Here is a 26,876-nt window from a genome sequence, read left to right as displayed (position 1 = left end):
CAAGGATTTGATTACTTAAACAATGATTGGATACAGAAACCTCTCCACTGTTTATCTAAAGGTATACAAGACCTAATACTCTGGACAGCCATGACAGTATGATTCTCAGGGTTTAAATTTTTTTATCCATTCAAAACTTCAGTTTTTCAAGTTTAGGGTGTTCCATGCATTTTAAACAGTAATGATGAGACAGTCAGCATTAAGTTCAAGGTTTTGTTTGCACTACATGAAAATCCTGGGGCTTTTAGCATGTTCATCCCATCCCACCATTTCCATCTAAACCTCTCTTTTGAGTATATATTTACTGAACTAATAGTCTATTATAAAAAAATTTATGTAAATAGAATCCAAAAACTGCGTTGAGAAACAATATTTTGATGTTAAATATAGAGAACAGCAAACTTACCAGTAGTTTCAGAATCGCCCAGGAATAAAATCAAGAAATTTATTCATCAAATTAAAATTTCAAAAAATTATACAGCACAAAAATGTTTCGTTAAAATAATGTTTTATTATACATTCACTGCACTCTTATGTACATAGTGGACTCTTAACAATAAATAAGAATCCGTAAAGTATTAACAAAATTATTTTGCCTTCTTGATAGCTCTAAGCCTAAAGCAAAAGTTATTAGTCGTCAGATATCAATTTAGCTCTGTCTTTAAGCACTCTTACACCTACTGTTTTATTTATTTTTTTATTAAACTTCGAAATTAGAGTTTCATAGCTTTCCCTGTCTCCTTTCACAGCTTGGTACTCAGCTAGAACCTTCTTCGAAATTCGCTTCAGGGGCATTTCATGATCAGGATTTTTGCGAAGAAGTTCTTTGATTGTTTCTTCCCAATTAAACCTAGCTTTTCCTTTTTGAGCTTTTTCCTCTTCTTCATCAGCTATATTTTCAGATTCTTCATTGCCTATAAAAAAAAAAATAAAAAAAATTAACTACTTAATTTACTTATGTACATAGATATTGTCAAATACAAAATAAGTATGTTCATAATTAATTTACACACTTTTTTAAAATATTAAGATAACTTTCTAATGAATTAAAAGTTATACCAATATTTTAAGTGCCTTTTTTAAAATATTAAGATTTAAATTAATACAAACAATGAATTAAACATTAACAAATACAATTAAGACATAATTGTTAATTAACGGTATGAAACCCTCTATTCCCGCCCTTCATAGCAGCCTTATCAGACTTTTTAAACAGACAATTATAGCGAGTAGGTTGGTTGATGTACGATATGTCACAATCTTACAAGAGGAGATCATAACACAAAAAAAAAAAGGAAATCCTTTCCTGCCCGACTAAGAATCTCAGGGAGCGACGGCCCTATATCACTTTAGAAATAATTGCTTAAAACGGGAAGTGGAGACTTAAGATACCTTAATCAAGGAATACTTAAAAAGCCACTGAAATTGAAAAACCACACTTAATTACAAATCGCACTTAAAAACACAATCGCAAAATAAATAAATCTAAGGAATAAAGGGGAAAATCATATATAAAAATAAGGGGTACCTACAAATCATTGGCTCACAAATATCTGAACAAGTTTATCATTTCCAATAGGGCAGACTTTAGTACCCAGTATCACATTTTACAATTATATTTTTAAGATTCTCTCCTAATGACATCATTATTCCTATGCAATAAGTATTTTTTGAGAAGATATTAATAAATTATTGAAACAAATATATATTTATAATTTATTGACATGCGACCAATAGTACAAGACCATAATGTACTACTGATCGTGCCCTACATTACCTTGGCTCATTAGAATCTGGCATCTAAAAGCTAGATAGTATAAATTAAAAAACAACCTATTTGAAATTTATAATGAAGTGTAAAAAGTTACAATAGATTAATATGAGAAGATGGTCGGGGGTGCGATCAGCAAAAAGTACACAAATAAACAAAACTTATTTATTTCTGCAGACGTTTCGACCTGAATTCAGGCCTTCATCAGGGGACAAATAAATAATCTCGCTACACTAATCCCTTTATAAAAAGAACTTCATTGGCTTGGAATCATTTACAATTAACAAGTCATGAAAACATTTATTACTACTTGAGACCAGGCTAAACTTATCGATGAAACTAATTTACTGATGTACTGAACTGATCTGTTGACACGCCGTACTGGTCTGCCCTGAGGGGCCTGGAGTGCCTTATATATACAAATCTGGAAGTGCTGACTGCAGCTGTACTAATAAGGGTTAGTTTGAGTCTTTTTCTGTATTCTGAAGTCCTTCGAGTGGATGAGGGTAAGGTCCATGGTACAAAAACTGGTGCAGATGTTGTTATAAGTGGTTGCTGACGTTGGGCTAGACTTGAGGAATTTTTACATTTACATATTTAAAGTGCCAGAAACTAGTAAATAAAGGATCAAAACATAAATATTGCTGTACAAACATGTCATCATAAGTTTCTAGATTTTCAAACAAATTATATTTCAAATCTAGTACTAAAAGCTTTTCAAATGAAATATTATAAGGCTTATAACTATTGCTAGAACTAGTTTTTAATATTATATCTGAATCAATAACCTAAGTACAAGGCATAGTATGATTAATTATAGTTTCGCTATTATATAATTTAATTAGAGCTGTATCAAGTAGGTATATAGGATGAGCAGAATTAGATTTTAGGATTACTTATGGAATCTAAAATGTTTTTTTTTTTAAATATCTTTATTGAAATTTACAACTGTATATTACATAGTACATTTAGTAAATATGATCTGAGTTAAAATGGAATATTAAAGGCGTGTAGAGCAACTACCCATTGGTAGCACTCTAATGACATTTTACATTAGCTGGTCTCATGGCCATCTTCTTTTCAGGCGCCTCGGAGGATTGTCAGGAATGGAAGAGGATGCAAGGTTAGATACTAAGGGGTTTGAATGGTTAGGGAGTTTATAATGGAAGGAGTGATATCTGGTTCGGGCTAGATCGGTTACATAGGGAACATTAAGGTCTTTATGTATGATTTTATTTGTGACAAAGTAAGGAGCATTGAGGATTTTGGATTGTAAGGATTGAATACGAGAGGAATTCGAAGGTTTAGTGGAGCCCCAAAGCTCAACTCCATATGTCCTGATTGGCCTTATTACAGTCATGTAGATCAGTCTTTTGTAATGTGTTGGGAGTTTAGACCGTTTGTCTAGTAAGTGCTGTAATAGTCGAAAACGTGCAGTTTCCTATCTTTTCAGTCTTGTGTGGGGATTTCAGGTTAATCGTTTGTTCAAATATAGTCCAATGTAGCAGATCTATTCGACAGGGGTAAGAGTAACATTATTAAATGAAACTGTAGGGCAGTCGGTAGATAATCTAAAATGTTAAAATAGATCAATTTCTTCATAATATTTTACAAACAAGGGATATTTACAGTTGTGGTTAAGCAATTCTTATGATTATTATTTACTAAATTAACTATAAAAGGTTCTCTAATAACTATTAAATTATAACAATAACAAATTAATTATTATAATTATTACAATAACAATTATTTTAATAAAGCCACAATTACCAAGATATACAATATTTTGATCATGTAATACATGTTTGTGTAGGTTCAAAAAGTTTTGCTTTGTAAAACATCTCTGGCAATACCAGTTAATCTTGATTTTACTATTGTTAATAACCTAACAAGATTATTGTTTTTAGCGGTATTTTCACCAGAGCAAACGTTATCATAAATTTCCTTAGCCTGTTCTAAAAAAATAGTAAAGATCTGATGGATTACCATCAAAATATTGAAGATGTCCATAACCTTCCTTAGTCATTAAGCAATTACTCATTTTTATTGCTTTCTTTTTACCCTTAGCTACTGGTTTCTTACTTTCTACTTTATTAATAACTAATGTATCTAGACGTTTAGTTGATGTATCAATGTTAATTTTTAATTTGGACATAAAACTATAAATTCAAACTTACTATACTATACTTATATGACAAAAAAATATAAGCTATACTAAAACTAATTACAAAAAATTCCAAATACCTCAAGTCTTTTAAGGAGATTGTTTTTATGAAGAAATTTATTAAATTTCTTCTTTTTCCTCTTGTCTGAAGTGTTGACAGAAGTTAAAGGTAGATTACCCCAGATTCTGTTACTATTTCATCGAATCTTCATAGGAGTCCATTCAGTGATGTTCCAAAGAATTTCTACCTTCTGTTGGGATATTTCGTCAAAGCGTCTTGAAAATTTTCAAAATTTCATCTCACTTGCTACATTTAACCAGGGGATGGCAAAAAGCCAGACTTGTTCCCCCCACCAATACCAGTACCTTAAACCAAGAAGTCCCCGTGTTCGAGCTTCAAATAAATAATCTCGCTACACTAATCCCTTTTTAAAAAGAACTTTATTGGCTTGGAATCATTTAAAATTAACAAGGCATGAAAACACTTATTACTACTTGAGACCATACTAAACTAAATGATGAAACTAATTTACTGATGTACAGAACTGATCTGTTAATGTACTAGTCTGCCCTGAGGGGCGTAGGGGAGCCTTATATATACAAATCTGGAAGTGCTGACTGCAGCTGAACCGATAAGGGTTGGTTTGAGTATTTATCTGACTCAACGAAGAACATATGGACAACTACTCTTCTGCCCTACTTAGTAAATTTAGTCTTAGCACACTTAATAACTGCACCTATCAAAAAACAGAAGGGTGGCGTTAAAGTACACAGTTATCTAGGTTCAACAGTCACCCCACCCCTACTAATATTGTACAAAATATGACTTATGAATTATCGTTACTATATATGAGGAAATATATGAAATACATTGTAATATATAACAAAAGAAAATAATCATCATTCTTCATTCATTGTAAAAAGAATTATTTGAGGACCAGATACATAACTAAATAATCCCAAATATGCATATTTCATAATAATACTTTCAGCATTAGAGTAAAAACAAACTAAACTTTTTTTTTTAACTTTGAAGACATTCACTAGAAAAAAAAGTATACATTTAGTCATTACAAAATAATTAGAAACTGTTCAATATTGAGTTGTACAATCATTTCAAGTGATGCCAAAATTGATATAAAATACCAAAAGAGAATAGCAGCATGTAATAAAAACATTTATCATTTTTCCTCAAAACCAACAAATTTTCAGTGTGTTTGATAAATAAGAAAATGAGAAATAAATTAACTAAATAGGAAAATAAATAAATTAATGTCGGTTAGTTAACTGACCTTCAACTTTTTGCCTTTTTTCAGTACAAGGCTCACTTTCACTGGTAGTAGCTTTCCTCTTTTTTTGTTTTTTAGATGGCTTTATCGAATTTTGATTATTTCCTTCATTTTCATTATCCATATCCATAGCAGACTCTGATTCTTCAATATTTTTTAATAATGCATCATATTTCTGTTTCTTCTTAAGTTTTTTCAATTCTTTCTTTGACAATTTTTCATGATTATCAGTTTCATTGACTTCTTCATGGTCCCCAATTCCATTTTGGTTATCTGTGAAGCCATTTTTGTTTTCCTCCATTTTCTCACTACTTTCATTTGATTCGACTGGTGATGAATTGTCCACATTCTTTGATTTCTTTTTCTTCTTGTTGGATTTTTCTTCAGCAGGATCATTTATATCAACATTCTCAGCTGATGGAACTTCGCTTTCACTATTACGGTTCCTTTTCTTCTTCTTCTTTTTCATTCCTTCACTTTTATCTGTAACCTCTTTAACATCACTCAATGTTTCATCAGCATTTTTTTCACTTTTGCTGATGCCATTCTCATCTTGAGAGTCCTTCTTTTTCTGTTTTAAGAATTGCTCATCAATAACTTGAAAAACTTCAAGAGCAATATCTTGAGAAAATTTTGGCAGTGATGATTTGATGAAGTTCTGAAAAAAAAAATTAATTTAATTAATAATATTACTATAAATTTAATATAATTTCAAAAAATTAATTCAATTTAACCAATAACACTGATATGGCATAATAGATAATCACAAAATACAACAAATAACTTAACAACATACTAGATAAAACAAATGTGATTTAAGAATGATTTATAAGAAACAAGAACAAAAAATATGACAATATTTACTGAATCTAGTATGTCCAAAAGAAGAATGACAAATGATTCTGCTTTTGATAGATTTGACTTTATGTGATAACATTCCTTATAAGATCAAATGAAGCTTTTTAAAAGTAATTTAATTAGAAGTTTGCCTCTTCTATCGCAGTTTACCAGAGGCTAGTAGAGTGACATGGTGAAAAGAACAGCACACAAACAAAAATTTATTAAATAAATAATAATTTCCATAAAATGAATTCATACTCTGTAATTTAGCCACCATTACAGTACGTACATCCATTTGTAAGATAGCACTCAACGCAATGTAAATTGTTTGGAAAGTCTAGAACATAACACTGCTACAGAAAATAGATCTTTTTCAAGTTAAAAAATAGAATAGCCTATAGAAGTTTCCAAGTATTATATAGTATTTAGTTACCATAGGGTAAAATAAATTTTTTACTTTCACTTACCTCTGTAGGAAATATATAGTAAGGAAAAGTTTGCAATCATGAAAAATTTTGAATCCACTTTTCAACGGAAATACACATTTTGAGTACCCATGAGTCCAAATAATCAAGTTTCACAAAATGGTCTATGTGTTTGTATGTGGTCAGCCTAGCTGATGAAGCTGGGGAAAATTGAAATAACATATTCAAGGCAGGCATATGCCTGGGTTATGATAACAACTTTTTCAATAGATGGACTGACCAGAAGTGCCATTTTATAGAATTGATTTTTCAATTTTCTAAAAAATGGCTAAAACAATTTTGATTAAACTTGGTATATCAACATAAAATTAAGTAATCTTTAATATCAGATAGGTCTTATCCTCAATGAAATCATACGAAAAGGGTTAAAAAACAAATTTCTAAAAAATTCTATCTCTTAAATACCTTTAATTTTGTTTATTCATTGTTAACAACAATAAAAAAAAGATAGATACAAAATATTACAGAATTTTATGAATAAATGCAGGAAAAATAAACAGGCTCAAATCAGAAAAAAAAAAAAAAGAAACTGCCCAAACACTCTGGATAACAAGTTAACAAGCATTTGTTTATGACTTCATTAACTTTTGTTAAATTGTTGGCAGAATAAAATTAATATTCTTTATTTCCACCTCAAGAATCACAAATATATATTTTAAAGTATAACAGAAAAATAAAAATATGCTATTCAAAATTTTCCCCCATTATGGTCTTGGATTTTTTTTTTTCAAAAATAAAAAAATAGAGATAATTTGACCATGATGGTATGTGAAAGATAGGTGATGCATGATAGGTACCAGATTTATTATTTTAACAACTATTAACACAAAAATACAAACAGATTATCAAATAAACCAAGAAATTCAAACTTACCAAGAACTTCGGTTTTTTCCGAGGTACATTCTGATAAGTGGCAAGTTTGGAAAAGATAAACTTGAATTTTGGATTTTTATTCTGTTCAGCACACAAGTGAACAATATCTATCCATTCGGTTTGTTTAACACCCACTTTTTTGGCCACAAAGTTCTTGTCCCCATACCTCTCATCTTCAGTAACACAGGTCATATGAGAGTTGTAGTCATCACCACTGAAAGAAAATAAACATTTTGTTGAATGACAAATAACTTTTCACAAGCTATTCTACAGAATAAAATAATGTTCTTCACTTACTCTGTCATTTCAAAAAGAAATTTATCCCTTAAATTAACTATACAATAATTTATTCATTAAAATAAAAAAATATTAAAATGCAACAGAATATAACCTGATCTATTGAACATAGATTGTAATGTATAATAAACAATTGAAGGAGACAAAACATATGTGAGAAATAAATAAATGTAACAAATGAACAATAAGTACTTACTGAAAATCTTTTAAGCAGTCAATACAAGTTAGGTAAGGAGTGTTTCTACAAGCTTTAGAATAATGTTTCGCTACTGCAACCCTTTTCAACGATGCATTACAATGCTGACATGTAAACACTACCATTCTAAAATTATATTCGGAATAGTCTAATACTAATAGCTACTTTTAAAACTTATACATAAATAACAATAACAAATCCCACGTGTATTCAAAGGAAAAGAGTGGTTATCGACCCGTCAGGTTTGTGTACTATGCCGGTTCTATCTGGTCTCATAACACTAGCATGTGCTGCAATTTGTGTAATTAAAATTTCTTTGATTCATTATTTACATAAATTTCCGAAAACCAATCTAAGATAAGATGAATGAACATGAACATTACCTATTATTTATTCACGTACTGATAATTTGTTTTTGAATTTTAAAAGTTTATATCAGGAACGTTTTACGAACTAAAAAAACTAGCGGAAATTGACAGTATGTATAGTTAGTTAAAGGTGCCTCTACATGTTTGCCAAACTACAGCAAATTCGCATATGTGCTGGTGTGTGGATGAATTATTTGGGTTGGTTGGGACAAGTTGTACTGAATTTGTGGCCAACTCAATGAGAGTCGGTTTTTGGGCACAAACCAAAAAGGGCTTGTGCAGCCTCGACGCATTTGTGTAATTAGTGTTGTTTTAGAACCATCAAAAGATAAATATTTGTAATCCGAGTTTTAATGAATTGAAGAATTTCCATAATCTTTGGATTTTATAGTAAACTCTAGTTTCAAGAATATATATATATTTTAAAATCCTACCTGTTTGATATAAATACACTTTTTTAAAATCTTGTTAATTATCTTTAGCAGTTTATTTGGTAACTATTTAACATAGCACTAATCTACATTTAAAAGACATGATGTCTTGGTAATTAAATTAACAAGAATTTATACTTATAATGAATTGAATTTATAGGTTATTTAGAAACATTTTAATGATTTTTTATCGTCTACCACCAACTTAGCTTTTACGTTTCCTTTCGTTTCTCGCCTTTCATTATTGCGTTCATTTTTATAATGTAAATCAAAAGTAATAGATAGCAAAATTCAAAGGAACACAAGCGTGGGGATACCGACGTCTGTTGTTTCCTTTGTTTAGGAAACATTTGTACAAGTCTTGGATTTGCGGCAGATGGCAAACATGTAAATCCAGCGTAAGAACTTGGTTGGGAGTTTAGTAAAGAAATAAGAGTACGTTTCCACATCGCTGATTAGCTTGAACATGGCACAGCTCACAAAAAAAAAATAGTTTTGGGTTTATTTTGAAATTTACGTGTTCCAAAGAGACTACCGTGGGCAGGGGTTTCTTTCTCTTTTATTTGCCTCTATAAACCATCCCAAAGGTAGTATATTGCATCAAAATGGAGACATTTCCATGGAAAAAAAATCTCAATTCTTCTACTAATTCATGTAATTCTTGAACTTTGATAATAAATTATTTTTTCATCTAACATAATAAGAATGTCTTGAAACTCTAGAAATGTCATTGTATATGATTGTATATAAATTGATTACTAGGTCATTTTTACACAGATGCCAAACTACTCTCTAACTTAGGAAATAATAAGACCAGCCAATTTCGAAATATAGATGTGAAACTAAAATTTGAATATATGATGAAATTGATATGAGATCATCTAGGTACCAACTCTCACAACTCCTGAAAAGTTCATTAAAATTGGATAAACGATAGCAGGTGTTTTGCCTTTTACACAAATTTGACTGCAACCAGGCAAAATGATAATAACAAAATTTGTTCCTTGGTATCTAAACCGTAAAATGCGATTGGAAACTTCCAAGTCTGAGGGGAAACTTTTTTTTTACTCATATGTGAGTACGAAGCTTCTCTTTCTTCAAGCAATATGTCTAATAAAAAATTGAAAAATATTTATCTATCCAATATAAGACAAAATAAAATTTATAAAATCACAAATAATGTTGATGCGATAATGATCTAAGTCAACAAGGAAAAGAGAAATATAGCTTCTAGAAATATAAGGAAAGAGGTAATGCTAAGAAGGAGAAAAAAAAAAAATAAAACAATAAGTGATTCACACTGATATTCGATACAAGTGATGATGAAATCATAGACAATAATATTCTTAATTATAGATGTTGGATGTTGGCTATTTAAAAAATAGTTGATCTCAATTCAGAAACAGTTTTTTACATTTGAAATTGAAATGAATATCACAAAAATACGAATTTTGAAATGCAATAACGATCTCGAAATTTCTTAGAAATTGCATAATTTTGCATAGTAATCATTTGCAGAAACATAGGAACAGGGGAACAAATGGGGCAACTCGGGCATATCCTCGTGTTTCGCATTGGCTCTAAAGTTTGAAGTTTTACACGTTTACACCAATAATTCTCTGTATTATTTGATATGTCGGTTAGTATTCAAAAGTATTAAAAGTAGGGAAAAAAAGGATTGATTTCTGAAAAGTTTTTTAGTTCTCACAATAACCCAAACTTAACAAATAGCAAGAAAATCCAATGATCCAGGATTTAGAGACCTGTATTGTAAGTCTTTTGACATTTTGCGCTCTCATGCTTTTGAGGGTACTATATAAAATATTAAAGTTATTGAGTTAAACTTCAATTTACTCCCGGAAATAAATAAATATATATATTATGAGGAGAAGATGGTTGGGGGTGCGGTCAATGAAACACAAATAAGTATGACTAACTTATTTTAATGTGCCGACGTTTCGGCTAGAGTTTCTAGCCTTCTTCAGGGCTAAAAACAAAACAAGATAACAACCACAGTAAGTATAGAAAAATAAAAAGAAAAAAGAAAGTATAAACAACTTCAACAAATGTAAAATTATTTTGTTTATACTTTCTTTTTTCTTTTTTCTTTTTATTTTTCTATACTTACTGTGGTTGTTATCTTGTTTTGTTTTTAGCCCTGAAGAAGGCTAGAAACTCTAGCCGAAACGTCGGCACATTAAAATAAGTTAGTCATACTTATTTGTGTTTCATTGACCGCACCCCCAACCATCTTCTCCTCATTTATCATCCACGGTCAACTATCTCTCATAATTATAAATATATATATTCTTTCATAACATAAAAACCATCTGTTAAAAAAAAAAATAATCATCATATACTAAATCAAACAAGACCAAATTAACTTAATTATTAAGGTAAAGTATACAAATTAAAGATACTTTACCTTACCTTAATTTTTTTACTTTGTATTATATTTTATTTTCGTCCAATGGGTGCATTCAAATGGGGACTAAAAAGAGACTCGTGGGAATATTTTTGCCAAGTTCTGAAAATATGTTGTTCACGTTTTAGAGTGGTGATTAAGAATTTTAACTTCGCATTCTCGAATTTATTTCAAAAATGTCTGGTCCCCATTTGACTGGATCCTATGGTCTTGAAGAACAAATACTGCTAAATAATGATCGTGACGGAAAAATGTATTTTATGGAAGAAAGCCCGCGAAAAAGTGATTTTAAAAATATCTTTTTAAAGAAATTCCAGGTGATAAACTTCAAATTCGTGTTTAGCACCCTAGGAAATATTCAAGTGCAAAATATTAAGACTCAATCAAAACATTTCGGGTAAAATTTCCAATACCTTTATTAATGGATTTTTATATAGTATGACAATTATTGTGGGAAAAAAGAACTTCACAAATGTATACGTCCTTTTTTTTTCTAATTCCTAATTGGTTCAAATAATTATGGATTAACATTTACATTACATTAGAGAGGTGTAACGTTTACAATGATTATATTAGTTTATAATTAATATTATATTATATAGACAATTTATCTGTGGAAATATTCAAACTAAAGACCCAATAAGCGATCAGAAGATATGAATCTAATGATTTGATTTCTTTCATCCCTTTTTCATCTCTCTAATTCGCAACATTTCCGGGGTAGTACGATTTGAAAAAAAAAAAATCTAATATGCAGCACAATGAGAAGACGTCATTATGGGCAAGTGGAAAGTAAATGCAAAGGAATACATTCAGAATAATGAATATGATATATAAACAAAGTGTCAAATAAGTTCTGTAACATAACGTTATTTTTTGATGAATACTGTATAGTATCTATTTGTAGTTACGAGACGAAAATTTATTGACAGATCATTTATTTTGGACGGTTTCGACCTGTAAGTTCATTTACGCTAAAGTTATGAATTAATAATTATAACAAAATCGATGGAGAATAATGATTCTTCAAAAACTGCATTGACTTAATTCGAACAGCATTAAATTCTCGTGTATAACAAAAACTAATTAAGCATAGTGTGAACTCCAATCTCAAGTCACGCCAGCATACATAACTCGTTATTTTTATTTTTTCTTCTTACCATGGCCCTCTTTAATAATATTTTTATCTTTATATTTCCATCTTGTAAATGGTTTGAGTTTTCGTTATTCTTATTATTTTTGAAATTAACCGGCCGATTTGTGGCTGTCCAGTTGTTCGGATGGTGAAGCGAATTTATCACTTATCGTAACGGGACTATCTATTGAAATCTATTGATTGATAGATTGAAGGTCCACCTTTGGGTTATTTCACGAAGGGAATATCATGAGGAGCCTTCCTTTTTTGAAAACTTTATTGTAAAATAAAAATGAAATACTTTATTTCTTTAATCAAACGTGAATGTTAATGTTTTATCGAGAATTGATAATAGCTGGGAATAATGTTTTACGATTGTAGCGGCTTCAAAAATAAACAAATGTTCCCTGGGTGCCATATTTTTAGTTACGCGGGATTACTTTAATATTAAAAGATTAAAGAAAACAATCAGTTGATAAAAAAGAATCACTTGACCTTGAAATCATCTGTCTTAAAATATTTCAAGGTAATGCGGTTAATAATCAGATATGATTACCTAATTCCCAAGGAAATATCTTGTTACCAAACCACTTTCACATTATCTGCAGATGAAGCAGGAAAAAACGTTATCACTGATAAGGTAGTGGGTGATTTCTCATGATTACTACCAGTACAAATAGCAGTACACTGCTGTGTGTGCCTCTCTCCTGTTAGTACTTTATTGTGGAGCTGTCATCTACATAAACAGGTATGATCAATAGCAAAGTTTTTGGTGAAATCAAAGTTGGAGACCATTCTAAAACAGTTTATGTCTACTATTTGAAAAATGACAAGATATCAGTTGAAGTTTTGACCTATGGTGCCACTATTTCTGTTATCAAAATTCCAGACAGACATGGTAATATATCTGATATCGTTTTGGGATTTGATAATCTTGAAGGGTATCAGGGAGAGAACAATCCTTATTTTGGAGCCACAGTAGGACGTGTTTGCAATAGAATTGAAAATGCCAGGTTCAGAGTTAAAGATAAAGTATATAATATATCAGCAAACAGACCGCCTTTTACTCTCCATGGTGGATTTCATGGTTTGGACAAAAAGATCTGGGATGCAAAGGTTGAGGGTGAAAAATTAATTATGACATGCATTAGTTATCACTTAGAAGAAGGATTCCCTGGACATATTGAAGCAAAAGCTACTTTTGAGCTTACAGCTGACAATGAACTCAAAATGGAACTTCGTGCTAAAACTACCCAAGCCACACCTATTAATTTTACTAATCATAGCTATTTTAATTTAGCCGGCCATGAAACTGGTCCAATGGATGTAATGGATCATGAAGTAATGCTTAATGCTGACTATTACACTCCATTAAATAGTGACTCAATTCCAACAGGGGAGATCAAATCAGTTACTGGAACATTTCTGGACCTTAGGACTCAAAGGAATCTTGGATTTTTGATAAATAATTCTCCTTCAAATGGATTTGACAACAATCTTTGTGTGAATGGGACAGGTATGAGATTTGTAGCAAGGGCTGTCCATAAAAAAACTGGCCGCACACTTGAAGTTTACTCTAATCAACCTGGTGTTCAGTTTTATACGGGTAATTTTCTGAATAATATTAGAGGGAAGAGTAATGTTGTTTATAATAGGCACTCAGGGTTTTGTCTTGAAACTCAAAATTATCCTAATGCAGTAAATATTCCTTCTTTTCCTAATTCTATTTTAGAGCCATGTAATGAGTACTGTCATCTTTTCACCTATAAATTCCTTTTTGAATGAATAGTTGTATCATATGTTTACTTGGTTAATCTGCTTTTATTTTATCTCGCCTTTTGTCTTTCTTCTGGAGCTAATCAATATTAAAATATTGTTGCATTTATCTTTTTTTAAATTTTTGGTTGTTTTGTTAAATAGAACTTATATAATAAAGGATTGATATTTTTAAGTTATCTTATTTTTTATAGCTTTGCCACTTATGTAACTGTTCTATTTTTATATTTTTAATCCATTCAAGTACTTTTCCTTATACAGAATATTACCTCATTAGGCTAAAGTTTTAAAATATTTCTTTTACTTGTTTGTAATAATTTGTAAATCTAGCTTAGTATAATTAATTTTGACTGATTTTTAATTTTCTTTTCTGTATAAAAAAAAAAAATATTCATGTTTTCTGTTATTTTAAAAAATTCTTTATTTTTCTTTATGATAATTATTTTATTGTTTCTGAATTATTTATTTATTTAATTCAATTAATAAAATACTTATACTAAAATTTAATGTTCAGGTGTTGCTAGTAGGAATATGAAAATTTTATAATCAGTTAATCTTCTGAATGATTCTGTTTACTTATTTTATGTATTTACTTCATTACCTCTTTAATATATTTTTTTTTTATGATCTATAATTTTCACCTATATGTATAATTAAAACTTTTTAGTTAATATTATCAAAGTCACATATATTAATTTAATCATACATTATAATTAATTCAGTGCAACGTATAATAAATAAATCTGGAAATGTTTAATTATTTTAGCAGTACTACTAGCTTATTGTAATACCTATATTAATTGTGAAGCTTGTTATGTTGGGTCTGGTGGGGAATAAAATCTTAAGCATTTAAGATAAAATGTATTTTCAAATTCATTGCTTATAATTTGAAGTTGTCACTATTTACAATAATATTTAGTAAATTGTGCAAGAAAGTGTGTTTTTGTTCTCAAAAATATTTTTATAACAAAATAAACATGTTTTAAGTGAATTTATTTGTTTTTGTCCCGTGATATATAATCCATGATACTTTTGATGTGTTTTCATATAACAAATGAATGTTATATCACATCCATTTATGGTTTTTAAACAATTTTTTTCTAGTAGAATGTGCCTTAAGCTGTAATTCCAGGGATTTGTGGATGGCTGTAAATAGCTCTCAATGCTCTTCTCCTAAAAAAAAAACAAACTTTAAAAATTTTAGATATACCATAAATATTAGTTAAGAGAATTTAAAAATGAGAATTTATCCAAGATTTTATCAGGCTTGACATGTTATTTACATTAATTTAGTGATACATATGATGAAAAATATTATTAGTACTCTTTTAGAAAAATTGGATTTCAACCTACCATTTGCAATTGAAATTTATAATGAACACTATCCCACGATGATGGGAGGTAATTAAGCATAAAAAAAAAAAAAAAGAAAGAAATATGAACAGCAGTCGGCAGCAATGACTATGGGACCCAAAACAATTGATGACTCATACAAAGTCATTTATTTTATTATTTTCAGTATGTTTCACATTCATATTTATTTTCTCATTTCCTTGAAAATAAATAAACAAATTTGCAAAAAGGGTAAAAATGGTTCAAAGGATCCTTTCATTAACATTCTCGTTCCCCAACAAAAGCTAAATGACATTGGTGATTTAAAAAAATCACTATGGTCTTAATCTTAAGTTTTATTGGATATTTTAGTTTTATTTGTGGATTACAACGATTTTTTATTTACTTATGAATAAAATAGAGTAAGAAAAGTAAATGAAATCATAGTATTGTAATACTTAATTGCAGTTTTTATGAAAATTAAAGTATTTTGCTTCATATATTTGTGATAAAATAACTACAGAAATTGTTTCTAATGCTTACCTCCAAAAATCTTCATCAGTTGGTGGGTTGTGTAAGTATGTATACTTGGCATAATAAATTGCTGCAAATGTTGAATAAAGTAGAACTGCAATAGTAACGAGCTGGAAATTAAGGTACTTATATTAATATTGAAAAAAATTAATAATAATAATGCTTAAAATATTAATTAGAAACATAAAGCAATACAATTATATTTATTTTCTAACCTGAAAGACTGCCCAGAACTTGAAAGACCACTCGTTTATTAGAAAGTCATAATATGAATCCAAATCTCTCCTGCCTCGATGCCTAAAAATAATTTATTTCTTCAGAAAAAATGTAAGAAAAGAAATGTTAAAAAAAAGTTCAATGCATCAGCAGTTTAAAAAATGTATTAGAACAACTTTCAAAACGAATCCTGAACTCAATGACTCATAAATTTTATTAGTATTTCATATAATTAATATATTTTTTTTTTTTATACTATAATGTAGATATTTATCCATCTGAAGTTCTTAATTATCTTCTTTTTTTTTTTTTTTTTTTTCATTTTAACATTTTTTTCTTGAAACTTTTAATGATTTTTATACATGAGCGTTCAGTTGACAAAGTGACTTAAAATCATTCTTGGTATTCAAAATATTGATTTTATGATAATTTATCAATTTTTGACTAAATGTTTCAAACCATAATGTGAACTTTGAAGAACTAGTATATTGTTATATTTGAGTAAAAATAGTTTTGAAAAAAAAAACATAAGAATTTTGCTACAAGAAATGTTATTAAACATACTTTTTTGAAAACTGTTAAAACTAGAGTTACTCATTCAGTCAACATAATAATGTGTCATATATTCTTAAGATCATTCCAACTGAATGAGATCTGTGAGGTCTTATATTCACAAATGTATTTTTTAAAGAAGTACCTAGTAAAATGTCTATGATATCATCATATCATCTCAAAAAGGATTCATCTACAGCTTGAAGCAAGCAAAAATATAGTAACTGCTTCCAATGCAGCTACTTTCCTTGAATGGTGGTACATTTGATAAAAATAGTACCATAGACTGTTATTAATTTCTTTGCTGATGTTGTTCTAGATGTACCTAAATCTTTTAGTGTTATTAAAAATCAAATCAAGTCTACGGTGTAATCTTTGAAGTAACTAAAAAAAACTTTGAGGTGTGCCACTGTTCTAACAAGGTAGTGGTATCATTTTTCCAACACATCCGCAAACAAGTGATTGAAATTTCACTCTGGATCTCTTCTTTCGAAAAGGATTCTTGTTAGAACTCTTTTGCGTTATTTTCGACTCCAAGCTAATAGCTAGAATAGTCGGAGGACTTTCCAGTGGCTTTATCGTACGAGGAGGCTGGAAAATTGGGGCGAAGAACATTTTATCTTTAAGGTGGTAGGACAAACAAATATATATATAACGTTAAAGGTAACGAACAAGAGCTTCATACCTTTGGAGGGATGATGTGGCAGCTGAAGGCCTGGAGGAGCTGGACTCGTTCAAGTACAAAGTGAGTACGACACAGCCGCCCAGAAGGCAGGCGATGAACAGCCTGCACCGCTTCATCGATGTCAATGGGAGCACAGATCGGTTAGTTGGCTTCTGTTTACAAAGTTATTTAACGGTGTTTGTATCTGTGGCAATTAGGGTACTGGTGCCAAGAGCAGGTTAGTCTGGCTCACAGGTCGGGATTAAAGCCTTGTTCAAAAAATCAAAAGAGAACCAAATTGTACAACCAATAGAGCCATAATCTATAACAAGGATTCTCACAGCGTAGGTAACCAACCATGGCAATACTGAGATTATTAGGATAAGCATAAAACAAAACGTAAAGTAATTTCTTTTCGCTGTAAGATTTTTTTTTGCACCAGTTAAACTTGGTAAAGTTAAATTGGGAAAAAAATAAATTTAACGGTTCAAAATCGTTGTTGAATTATAAGCAAAGATTGTAAATAATTGTCGTTTCAAGGTAAAAGTTATTCTTAAGAACACTTAAGAAATTTTAAGATAAATCGTTTTGCCTCTATAATTTTCATTCATAGTTGTTTTTAAGAGTTCAGCAAACTAATTTATCCAAAACAGCTTACCTAGACCATAGTAGATATGAGAATTATTTTGAGGCCTCTCTCCCCAAAATAAACATTTATAATTTTTTAAATTAAAACGAATCACATTACTCTCTGATTAAAAGAAATTTAAAAAAAAAAATAAAGGTGTTCAAATACATGAATAAAAAAAGCTTTGCTGTTGTACCCGCTTAGGAATTGGTACCCCGGACAGACAGCTTCCTCCGTCCCTGTTCATCCAAATGTTGAAGACAAATATTTTGGTTTCACTTAATAGTTATATATTAGTCGAAATTTCGTAATATCTAATTATTTAAAGACCTGTGTTCTCAAGAAGTTAATTGATATAGGTCTAAATTTGATTGAAAAGTGTGGAATAAAAATATTACAACATCAGGTTACACGTTTCTGTATTTTAACTTAAGGAGTTTCGGATTCTTGAGAAACTGTTTTTTCTTCAACTACTGGAGAATACTTACAAAATTATAAGTTATTATAAATAAACTTTTTTCCAATTTAATTAATAATTTTTATTTAGATCAAACTAGTAATCTCAAATATATTATAATACCAATACTATAGTTTCAGAAGTTTCGTTTAAACTATTAATAAAATATATTTATAAATTCATAATATTTATTATTGTTATTTTTTCCTTTGTTCACTTTGCAATGTTTCAAAAATTATGATAAAATAAAATGGAAATTGATTTTTTTTTAACTTTCCTAGTTCTTAGATGAAAATTAACTAAATATGTGTCTTAAATATCAGCACATTTTCATTGTACTAAAGTTACTTATTATTTTTATTACTTAAGTACTATGAAATAGAGAATTAATCAGTGCCTTCTCGACACTAAGGGCCCAGGACCTCCCGATCTACAGTGCACTCTTTCTCCTGTGAACGATAATTAAAACTAATCATAGTATCATAGCTTCAAGAAAAATATAGCAGTTTATCACTAATGTTGTTAGAAAGTGATGTAACTAAAATAACTACCTTTGTAGAAGTAATTCATTATTTCATCTAAAAAAATACTTCAAATAAATATTATTTAAGTTTGTCTCTTTTCAAAAAATAAATAGAATGGTTATTTTAATGAACAGATTGTTTAATTCTGTTGATAACCCAGAATTGTTCAGAAAGTTCTCTAATTTAGATGGACTCCGCTAAGTTATAGACGTACTAGGAATTACCACACTTTAAATAATGAATATGAAATGAAACATTGATAAATCCTTCTTCGTTGAATAACACAAGAATAGATTAATTAATTTCTTAACCGAAAAACACAGTCATTTTAAAAACAGATTTTTGGCTAAATGAACCTTGATCTAAACCATTTTCTGTCTAAACCATTTAATCCGGCATTCTGCTTTTCAAAAATAAGTTTCGGCGTTCTGTATTTCTTGAAATCTTTTTATAACTAACACAAATGTATAGTAATCCTTGAAAACCACTTTATTTAGTTGTGACTTGAAATCGCTCGTTGTTTGAGAATGGTTTGTGGAGTATAAGAGAATAGAGGCATTGTAAAATATAATTTTACAATTACAATTCAGTTTCACAAAACGTTTCTTATGTCCCAACATATCTATCATTCTTCTGCCTAACATCTGTCATTACACTAGCCTCCAAGTGCGATTCAGTGATCACATAAACTGTCTATCAGTAATTTTATTCAGTAAAGTGTATTTGTCATTCTGGATAACGTAAGATAAATCTTGATCCTTAAATATCATTTCTTTAGTGCCGTTTAATTTTAATATGAGTATTCGGAGCAGACACTTTGTTCTTATTTACAAAAAAAAAACTTTTAACGGCAGGTTCAGGATTGTCACAACCATTTATCACCTATGTGATGCTGAAAATCAGGGCAAGCAGTAAGCAGTCAGTATTCAGCGATGTTAGTGTCAATACACTTCTTCTTCGTTTACACTTGTTTGACGGAATATTTCGTAAGGTAATGTTGGTTACATTAAAATCTGTTACTTATCGATTAATATAGTATAGTAGATATGCACACCCATTTATTTACAACCTGTTTCGTTATAAAAATATATTTCATGACACCCAGGGAAAAATCAAGACAAGTGGGGTGAAATCGTATTAAGGACATTACGGATTTATTGTGAATAACTCTGCTTCAAATTCTGAAGATTTCCTGTTACTTGCAATTATTAATTATTCAATCGAGCGACTCATATCTAAAATGATCCAATTTACTAAAATTATGAAATTAAAGCCAACCAGTTTACCAGTGTTATTGAATACTCTCCTAGGGTTAAGTGGTCAAATGTTTATATCAGCTGATTCTGACCTGCTGCACTTAGCAATATTGAAAACGACTGCCTTTATTAGTCTCATACTTCTTAATCCTAAGAATTTATTTAAAAATGTATCCTTGATAAGTAAAGATTGACCGTTGATTCGATTTTGATGAGATTTTCTTGGATTATCCGAGTTGGTACCTAGTTCATTTCAATAGATTCTGTTGACTACTTACAATGCAAGGTATGCTTAAACGTTTTCCTCGGCATACCTGTACTACAAAAGCAGCTGGACTCATTTTGTTCAAATTTGAAGAAAATTTAATGTTAAATGTGAAAATAGTCCAGTATTGCTTTCATCAAATTTAATCTACGACTTTTGGTTTTACGAGGGAAAAATTATTTTCTGGACACAGCTTCTTCTGTGGATTTTATTACCTAACGGCGGGTCGTTAATCTTGAAATAAAATCCAAACTCAAATAAATATTCAAGACGATAATAAAAGATAGAAAAAAAATACGAAAAAAATTCCTCACTGTTTAGTGAGGAAGTACTGACCAATGTACTTGGCAGACTTTTTTTTTAAAATTATCTTTTATATTGTACTATAATAAATATTACTATATTAAATATTAATTTACATTAGGATAAACATATCACTGCTTCTCTTGAATTGTGGCAAGTCTCATAAAAAATGTTTTGGTTAGGTGGGTCCTTATAGTCTGCCAAAAGTAGACAGTTTACGGTTCAATATATGAATTACTGTTACTACAAAATAATTTCTTTTTTTTCAGATGTGGCAAAATGCGTGTAAAGCAGCGATATGTATTTGAAAATAGAATTTATTTAGATCTTTATTGATTATGTTTATTGTGTTTATTTTTAGTCACTTATTAATTAATCACCGTTACAAATATTTAAAAAAGGTTTAAACGCGCTCTTTCAAACCGCAGGATGAATTAAAATCATTGTTAGAATTCAGGTTATTTTGAATCGTAAATAAATATTTCTATCAACTTAAAAAAAAAAGTTATCGATGTTCTCAAATACGTTATACAATAAAATTCCTTTGGTTGTTATCTAAAGAGCAAAAACATCTTAATGTACTCTACATTCCATGTAGTAAGTACCTTTCTACCGCATAATATTGAAGTTCTTTTCTAGGCATTGTTCCTGATTGTGGTAAGCCTAAGTGAGTTATAATGCATCAGTTTCTCCAAGCAATATCGGAATATAAATAATAAATAAATAGTTTAAATTAGGGACAGGATTATACAAAAGGACTGAACAAATGGAAGCTGAATAGTGACACATTTACAAAAAACTAGAAGTTTATGTGTACGAGTTTAATGTTATAGATAATAATATAAATAGATATATGTTATAATATATCATAGATATGTTATAGATAATAAGTATAAACAGATAGTCACCTTAGAAGGGAAGTTACGCACGTGGAATAATTGATTTCAATGAAACATTTTTTGATGATGCTTGTTTGAAATGTATTGGAAACGTGTCAAAGTTCTTACCAATGCGCCAAAGGGGCAAATAGCAGCTTCAAATCATGAATATTTTCTCAAACATTTTATGTTTTTATCTCTGGTTCTAATTTGTCTAGGAAGGTACAGTTTGTACCATTGTATTATCTTGAGTGTATGTATTGTTTCTATCATCTTGAAGTTATTGAATTTGTTATAATTTTTAATACATTATCGAATAAAAAATAAAATATATTTTACATGGCTTGCAACAACAGACATTGTTTTGTTGTATCTATACACAAGATTTGCCAAATATATTAATAAGCATTGGCAAGAATCCTTAGACACTTGCCTAATATTTTTTGACCTAGTATCACCAACAAAAGTGTCATTGAACATGCACTCCACTTGTTAGATAAAAACAAAATACTAAAATAATTACTTCAAATATTTTTAATTCACCTATCTCATACCAGATGTGTTTTTTTTTTTAGACATTGTGACTAACCATAAAATATTTTTAATAAATTGCTTAATAAATATATACTTTTTTATATGTAGTGATGCTTTTTATTGTAATCCATGTTTTCTGTTACAGAGCTGGCAATCCAAAGAACGTACTTACTCATAGGTATCATCCTACCACTTTCTATTCAAATCAAAAAGATGAGGTATGTATGATTAAACCTGATTAGTCAACTTAGTAACCTTGATAAACTAACTATTAGGTGGATAAAATATAGCTCAAATTAGAAAGAAAGTGATAAGTTCCTTATAAAATAAATAAATAAAATTTATTTTGATTAATTCAATTAATGATAATCTCAAGCTAAGGCTGTTTGCTTATACTGATCTTTCTATTATTATTGCCATTACATATTTTCCCTTGTTAATTAAATCCTGTTGATCAAAAGCTACATAAATATTTCAGCCTGATACAGCAGCTGATGAAATCCAATATGCTTATGAAGGAGGGGAGAGCCAAACAGGGGAAGTGACCAGTCCTCAAGACAATGACTATCAAGAATCTAATTTACAAACTGAAGTGCAACATGACTATCAGCCAGAACTACATCATGATTATCAGGGTGATATCCATCATGATTACCAGCCTAATGCCCTCCATGAATATCAACCTGATACCCATCATGAATATCAGCCAGAAATACATCATGACTACTCTGTGGGTACAGAGCACCATGATGAGCACGGCTCTGGATATCCAGAACACCATGGGTACAGATATAATTACAATATTCCAGAACATGGCTATCTCCATGAAGAACCATCAATAGGATATCACTATCCCCCACCACCACTTCCTGCTATACCTGCTGCACATGCTATGGTTGAAACTCCGAAGCAGGTTGAGAAACCTCTGGTTACCTACTATTACCTGGGAAGGCATTTATGGTAAATACTTCGATTCCTTTATTTATAAATATAAACATAAATGAATTATTGATTTTACTATATATTGGTAAGATTCTTGTTTTATTTTGTCAATGAATATCTATGAAATAATGAAATAGAGGAAGTAGTGGCTGACCATGTGGGGAGAGGAGAGAGTTTCTAGAGTACAATTTGCATCTACTTCAGTCTATATTTATTTTGCAATGGCTGTAGACATTCATTTTCTAGAGCTGCATAGGTTTCCAATAAAAATCTTGAGCAAAAAATACATGCAGTTTAGCATTGTCCTTTATAAAATTATGATTTATTGTTTCTATTATGACAGAAATAATAAGATTATTTATTTGATGTTACATCTCATATCTAATATTTAGCAGAGAATAAATGGAACACAAATATTTAACCAATTATTCAATTTATAAATCATTTTCTTGTCTTACTATTTGCACCATTTCTGTTCTTGTGAGAAAGAAATAATCTATATTTTGACTCTAAATTTTAGTATTAGGAAGTACTTAATTTATGTTCAAATGAAAGCATACTACGATTTTGTAAATTTAATGAAATGAGTTTTGGGTATATTTTATGTGTTGTACCTTTTTCTATGAATTTTATAAAAAAAACATTGATTCCATATTAAAAAAAAATAAATAAAAAACATACATTAAAATTATTATATAGCCTTAAAGCACTCGTTTTTTAATACAGAAATTTCTGAAATCTAGTGAACTAATTTTTTTAATTTTGCTTTAATGTTTATTAGGTTAATCCTTAGTTAAAAGAAAGTACTCAATCATCTATCAAATATGTAATGTTTTTTACTTGTGATTCCAAGGTGTGTGCTTTGCATAATCTTCAAGTGATGATTGAGCTGTGGATATAAGATAATTATTGATATATTATATTATTATCTAACAAGATTCAGTTTTATCAGTTATTAAACTTGAATGATCTTGCTGTAAACAAATATGTATATAGCACACTTTAATCTTAAGTAATCATCAGAAATTTCATATTTGTATTTTACTTAATAACTTTAAAAATAAGATAATTTGTGTTATTTTTTTTTAAATGTTTTTACTGATATTGCTTTTTTAGTGATCTAGTATGTTTTTATATTATATCCATTACTGAATAAGCTATCAATTCATTCAGTGTTGGAAACTTCCTTTGTTTTTCCAGAACAATTTCAACATCTGAATCATGTTTGTCCACACATTCTTAAGGTTTGCTTTTTTTCTATAATACATGAAATAATGGTATGGACAAATCCAGTGTCTTAGAATTAATGAACACATTTATAGCTAATGAAAAAGGAGAAATAAATTTCATGAACAAACATACTCTATCTTCAAGATCAACTTTTCTGGAAGAAAACTACTATAAGATAATCGAAAAATTGAAACTAGCCATACTCTTTCCATGTTCTGGTAAAAATGTTATTTAGTGAACTGATAAGATAGAGACAATGCAAGCCTAGTTGTCTCAGATTGTTCTATACTCTTCTAGCATTTCCTGCTGTTTCAGTTTTAACCACTATGATTTTTTTTTTAAATTTAAAAAAATTAATTATCACATTTTTATAGGCTTATGATGAATAACTTTTATTGTTATTTCTCAGGTATATCCCCCTTTACTTCAGCATCTACTTCATCATTTATGTAGGAGCATTGGTTCTGAAGTCAGTTGCTCGTCACAAAATCCAGTTTCCATATAACCTTCAAATGGCTGCTGTTCAAGCTAGAACTGCAAAATCACTGGAAGAGGGATCAAAAAAATTCTATATGTAAAAAAGGTTGATTACAATGACTTTTTAATACTAAGTCATTTGGTTACTCTTTATATAAACCTCTCCAAAGTGAAAATAAAATTAAAGTATGTTGGAATAATGGTTTGCTCTCTTTTTTTATAATAAGTTCAGTTTGATTGTCATTGTATTTACGAATATAAATTGCTCTTTAAATGCTCACATATAAGTAAAGAAAAGATTAATTTAATATATATATATATATATCCTGACTATCATTACTGTTATTTGATTATTCTATAAGTGATTTGAATATTAAAAGAGCAGAATTATGAAATAAGTAGTATTTGAAGTGGCAATCATAAATAATGGGGTATTAATAATTATTAGCTGTTCACGTATCACCAAGTTCACAGAAAATGAAAATAATTTAAAAAAAACTTTTTGTTGGAAAATAAACTTTCTACCAGTCTATTAGGTCAGAGATGTGCTTAATTTTCAAAGTTTTGTTTGGTTAAAAAATGTAATTAGTTAGTAATTTTTTCTTAAAAAGGTTATAAATATTTCATTTCAATTGTATTTTTTTTTTTACATGTTTACCTATTACATGCTTGTTTTAACTATTATATATGTGTTTCAGTAAACTATTACATGTGTGTTAAAATAAACTAGTACATGTGTTACAATTAACTATTGCATATTGCTGCTTTTTCTTAAATAGTAGCACATTGCATAAATAAGTTTTTTATTTTGTAATGTATTCCATAGATTATGCCTTATTCTGGAGCCACTTTTAAACCACTCTAATATCTTTGGCAAGTTTATAGAGTTACCTGAGTAGAGAAAGAAACCATAGTCCATGTTACTATTTTGTAACTGTTCTAAAGAAAAAGAAAATATTGCTTCTTTTTTTTCTCGCTATTAAAGCAAAGCAGGGATACGTTAAACTTTTACAACTAACCATTAAAAAGGGTTTTTACAGTTTTAGAATTTTTCTAATTACAAAAATTACCCCATTTTTTCCCAGTTTATTTTATCAAATATATTTATTATTTAGACTGAGGATATTTCCTCAAAAGAAGTGAAGAAAAAGAGTATTAAAGGAAGTATTTCATTATAACCATAATTCTATTATTTTATGTATTTGATTAAGTTATAAATTATTGAATACTTGAATTACCAAGAAATACACTTGATATTTGTTAATACAATTGTATTTGGAAATGGTCTTATGATATTAACTTTCTAAACTTATTGTCATTAATAATAACAAACCATGCATGTCACTTAATCTAAAAAAAAAACTGTTATTTGTAATTTTATAAGAATAATTACTGACTAATTATGATAAAAGCAAGTAATTTATAGTAGCTGATTGAGATATTGATGTCATATTGGTTTGATGAAATTAATTATTTAGGAATCTAAAGTAAAATTAAAAAAATATAATTATTTTGATTAATAAATAGGTTACATTTCTATATTTATGATTAGTACAAAGTACCTGAAAACAGAGGAATTAAATTGAAATGCTTGATTATAAAATACCAAAGTATATAATAATAATAATAAAAAAAGTTTATCATAGAGTTGTAATTGTATTTTTAATAATTCTGAAATATTTATTCATAATACAAGATCAAAGTGATATACATATTTTCATTGATATTTTTAAAAAATGAAATGAAGTTTTGCTCGTACTCTATATAATGTAAATTATTATTTTTTTTTAAACACATTATTTATTTCTCATTCTTTTTTTTTAAGTATAAATTAATTTTTTTATACTAGGGCATTTTTATTGTATCCCATATATTATAGAATTATATTGAGTTTACACATTAGTAGGTAAAAATAATAAATTTACATCATGTACTCTAGTAATTTAACCATATTTTCTCTACTATCATTTGTAGTAGCAGTAGTGACTGTCAAGTTGCCAACAAAGTAGGGCACAGGTGGTAATTGGCCACATG

General features: G+C 29.1%; 3 protein-coding genes and 1 pseudogene across 4 annotated transcripts; 2 read left to right on the top strand and 2 right to left on the bottom strand.

Moving 5' to 3' along the window:
- Nucleotides 1-431: 431 nt before the first annotated feature.
- On the bottom strand, nucleotides 432-8,175 carry LOC106678232 (cell growth-regulating nucleolar protein). Of its 2 annotated transcripts, none has more exons than XM_014416637.3 (4): nucleotides 7,916-8,175; nucleotides 7,423-7,636; nucleotides 5,228-5,882; nucleotides 432-914 (listed from the first exon to the last, which is right to left on the bottom strand). In XM_014416637.3, exons 1-4 carry the CDS (start codon nucleotides 8,038-8,040, stop codon nucleotides 631-633), a joined length of 1,278 nt encoding a protein of 425 aa, XP_014272123.1. In that variant the 5' UTR covers nucleotides 8,041-8,175; the 3' UTR covers nucleotides 432-630. The 2 variants fall into 2 exon arrangements, with proteins under 2 accessions (XP_014272123.1, XP_014272124.1); XM_014416638.3 differs by lacking the exon at nucleotides 7,916-8,175 and adding an exon at nucleotides 7,720-7,850.
- A 4,640-nt stretch (nucleotides 8,176-12,815) lies between these two features.
- On the top strand, nucleotides 12,816-15,041 carry LOC106678226 (galactose mutarotase pseudogene; annotated as a pseudogene).
- Nucleotides 15,042-15,083: 42 nt separating this feature from the next.
- Nucleotides 15,084-17,502, bottom strand: LOC106678225 (uncharacterized). The gene is made up of 4 exons (XM_024359211.2): nucleotides 17,370-17,502; nucleotides 16,132-16,213; nucleotides 15,926-16,026; nucleotides 15,084-15,223 (listed from the first exon to the last, which is right to left on the bottom strand). Exons 1-4 carry the CDS (start codon nucleotides 17,483-17,485, stop codon nucleotides 15,166-15,168), a joined length of 357 nt encoding a protein of 118 aa, XP_024214979.1. The 5' UTR covers nucleotides 17,486-17,502; the 3' UTR covers nucleotides 15,084-15,165.
- Nucleotides 17,503-19,836: 2,334 nt separating this feature from the next.
- LOC106678224 (component of gems protein 1) lies at nucleotides 19,837-26,128 on the top strand. The gene is made up of 4 exons (XM_014416624.3): nucleotides 19,837-19,948; nucleotides 22,339-22,411; nucleotides 22,672-23,153; nucleotides 24,775-26,128. The coding sequence occupies exons 1-4, from the start codon at nucleotides 19,890-19,892 to the stop codon at nucleotides 24,941-24,943; spliced, it is 783 nt and encodes a 260-aa protein (XP_014272110.1). The 5' UTR covers nucleotides 19,837-19,889; the 3' UTR covers nucleotides 24,944-26,128.
- Nucleotides 26,129-26,876: the final 748 nt, after the last annotated feature.

The sequence above is a fragment of the Halyomorpha halys genome, unplaced genomic scaffold (assembly GCF_000696795.3).
Source record: "Halyomorpha halys isolate HHAL.00 unplaced genomic scaffold, Hhal_1.1 Scaffold128.1, whole genome shotgun sequence".
NCBI classification, from domain to species: Eukaryota; Metazoa; Arthropoda; class Insecta; order Hemiptera; family Pentatomidae; genus Halyomorpha; species Halyomorpha halys.
The sequence above is the reverse complement of the archived record's forward strand: the minus strand, read 5'-3'. Positions and strand labels throughout refer to the sequence as shown.

Coding starts and splice junctions, on each gene's coding strand:
- LOC106678232 (XM_014416637.3), bottom strand. CDS start 8,040: ATGGTAGTGTTTACATGTCAGCATTGTAATGCATCGTTGAAAAGGGTT. Junction 5,883..7,422: donor GGAAAAAACCGAAGTTCTTG/GTAAGTTTGAAT, acceptor TTTTTTTTTCAG/AACTTCATCAAATCATCACT. Junction 915..5,227: donor AAAAAGGCAAAAAGTTGAAG/GTCAGTTAACTA, acceptor TTTTTTTTATAG/GCAATGAAGAATCTGAAAAT.
- LOC106678225 (XM_024359211.2), bottom strand. CDS start 17,485: ATGAAGCGGTGCAGGCTGTTCATCGCCTGCCTTCTGGGCGGCTGTGTC. Junction 16,027..16,131: donor AGTTCTGGGCAGTCTTTCAG/GTTAGAAAATAA, acceptor CTTAATTTCCAG/CTCGTTACTATTGCAGTTCT. Junction 15,224..15,925: donor ACTGATGAAGATTTTTGGAG/GTAAGCATTAGA, acceptor TTTTTTTTTTAG/GAGAAGAGCATTGAGAGCTA.
- LOC106678224 (XM_014416624.3), top strand. CDS start 19,890: ATGTTAGTGTCAATACACTTCTTCTTCGTTTACACTTGTTTGACGGAA. Junction 19,949..22,338: donor TTGACGGAATATTTCGTAAG/GTAATGTTGGTT, acceptor TTTCTGTTACAG/AGCTGGCAATCCAAAGAACG. Junction 23,154..24,774: donor TACCTGGGAAGGCATTTATG/GTAAATACTTCG, acceptor GTTATTTCTCAG/GTATATCCCCCTTTACTTCA.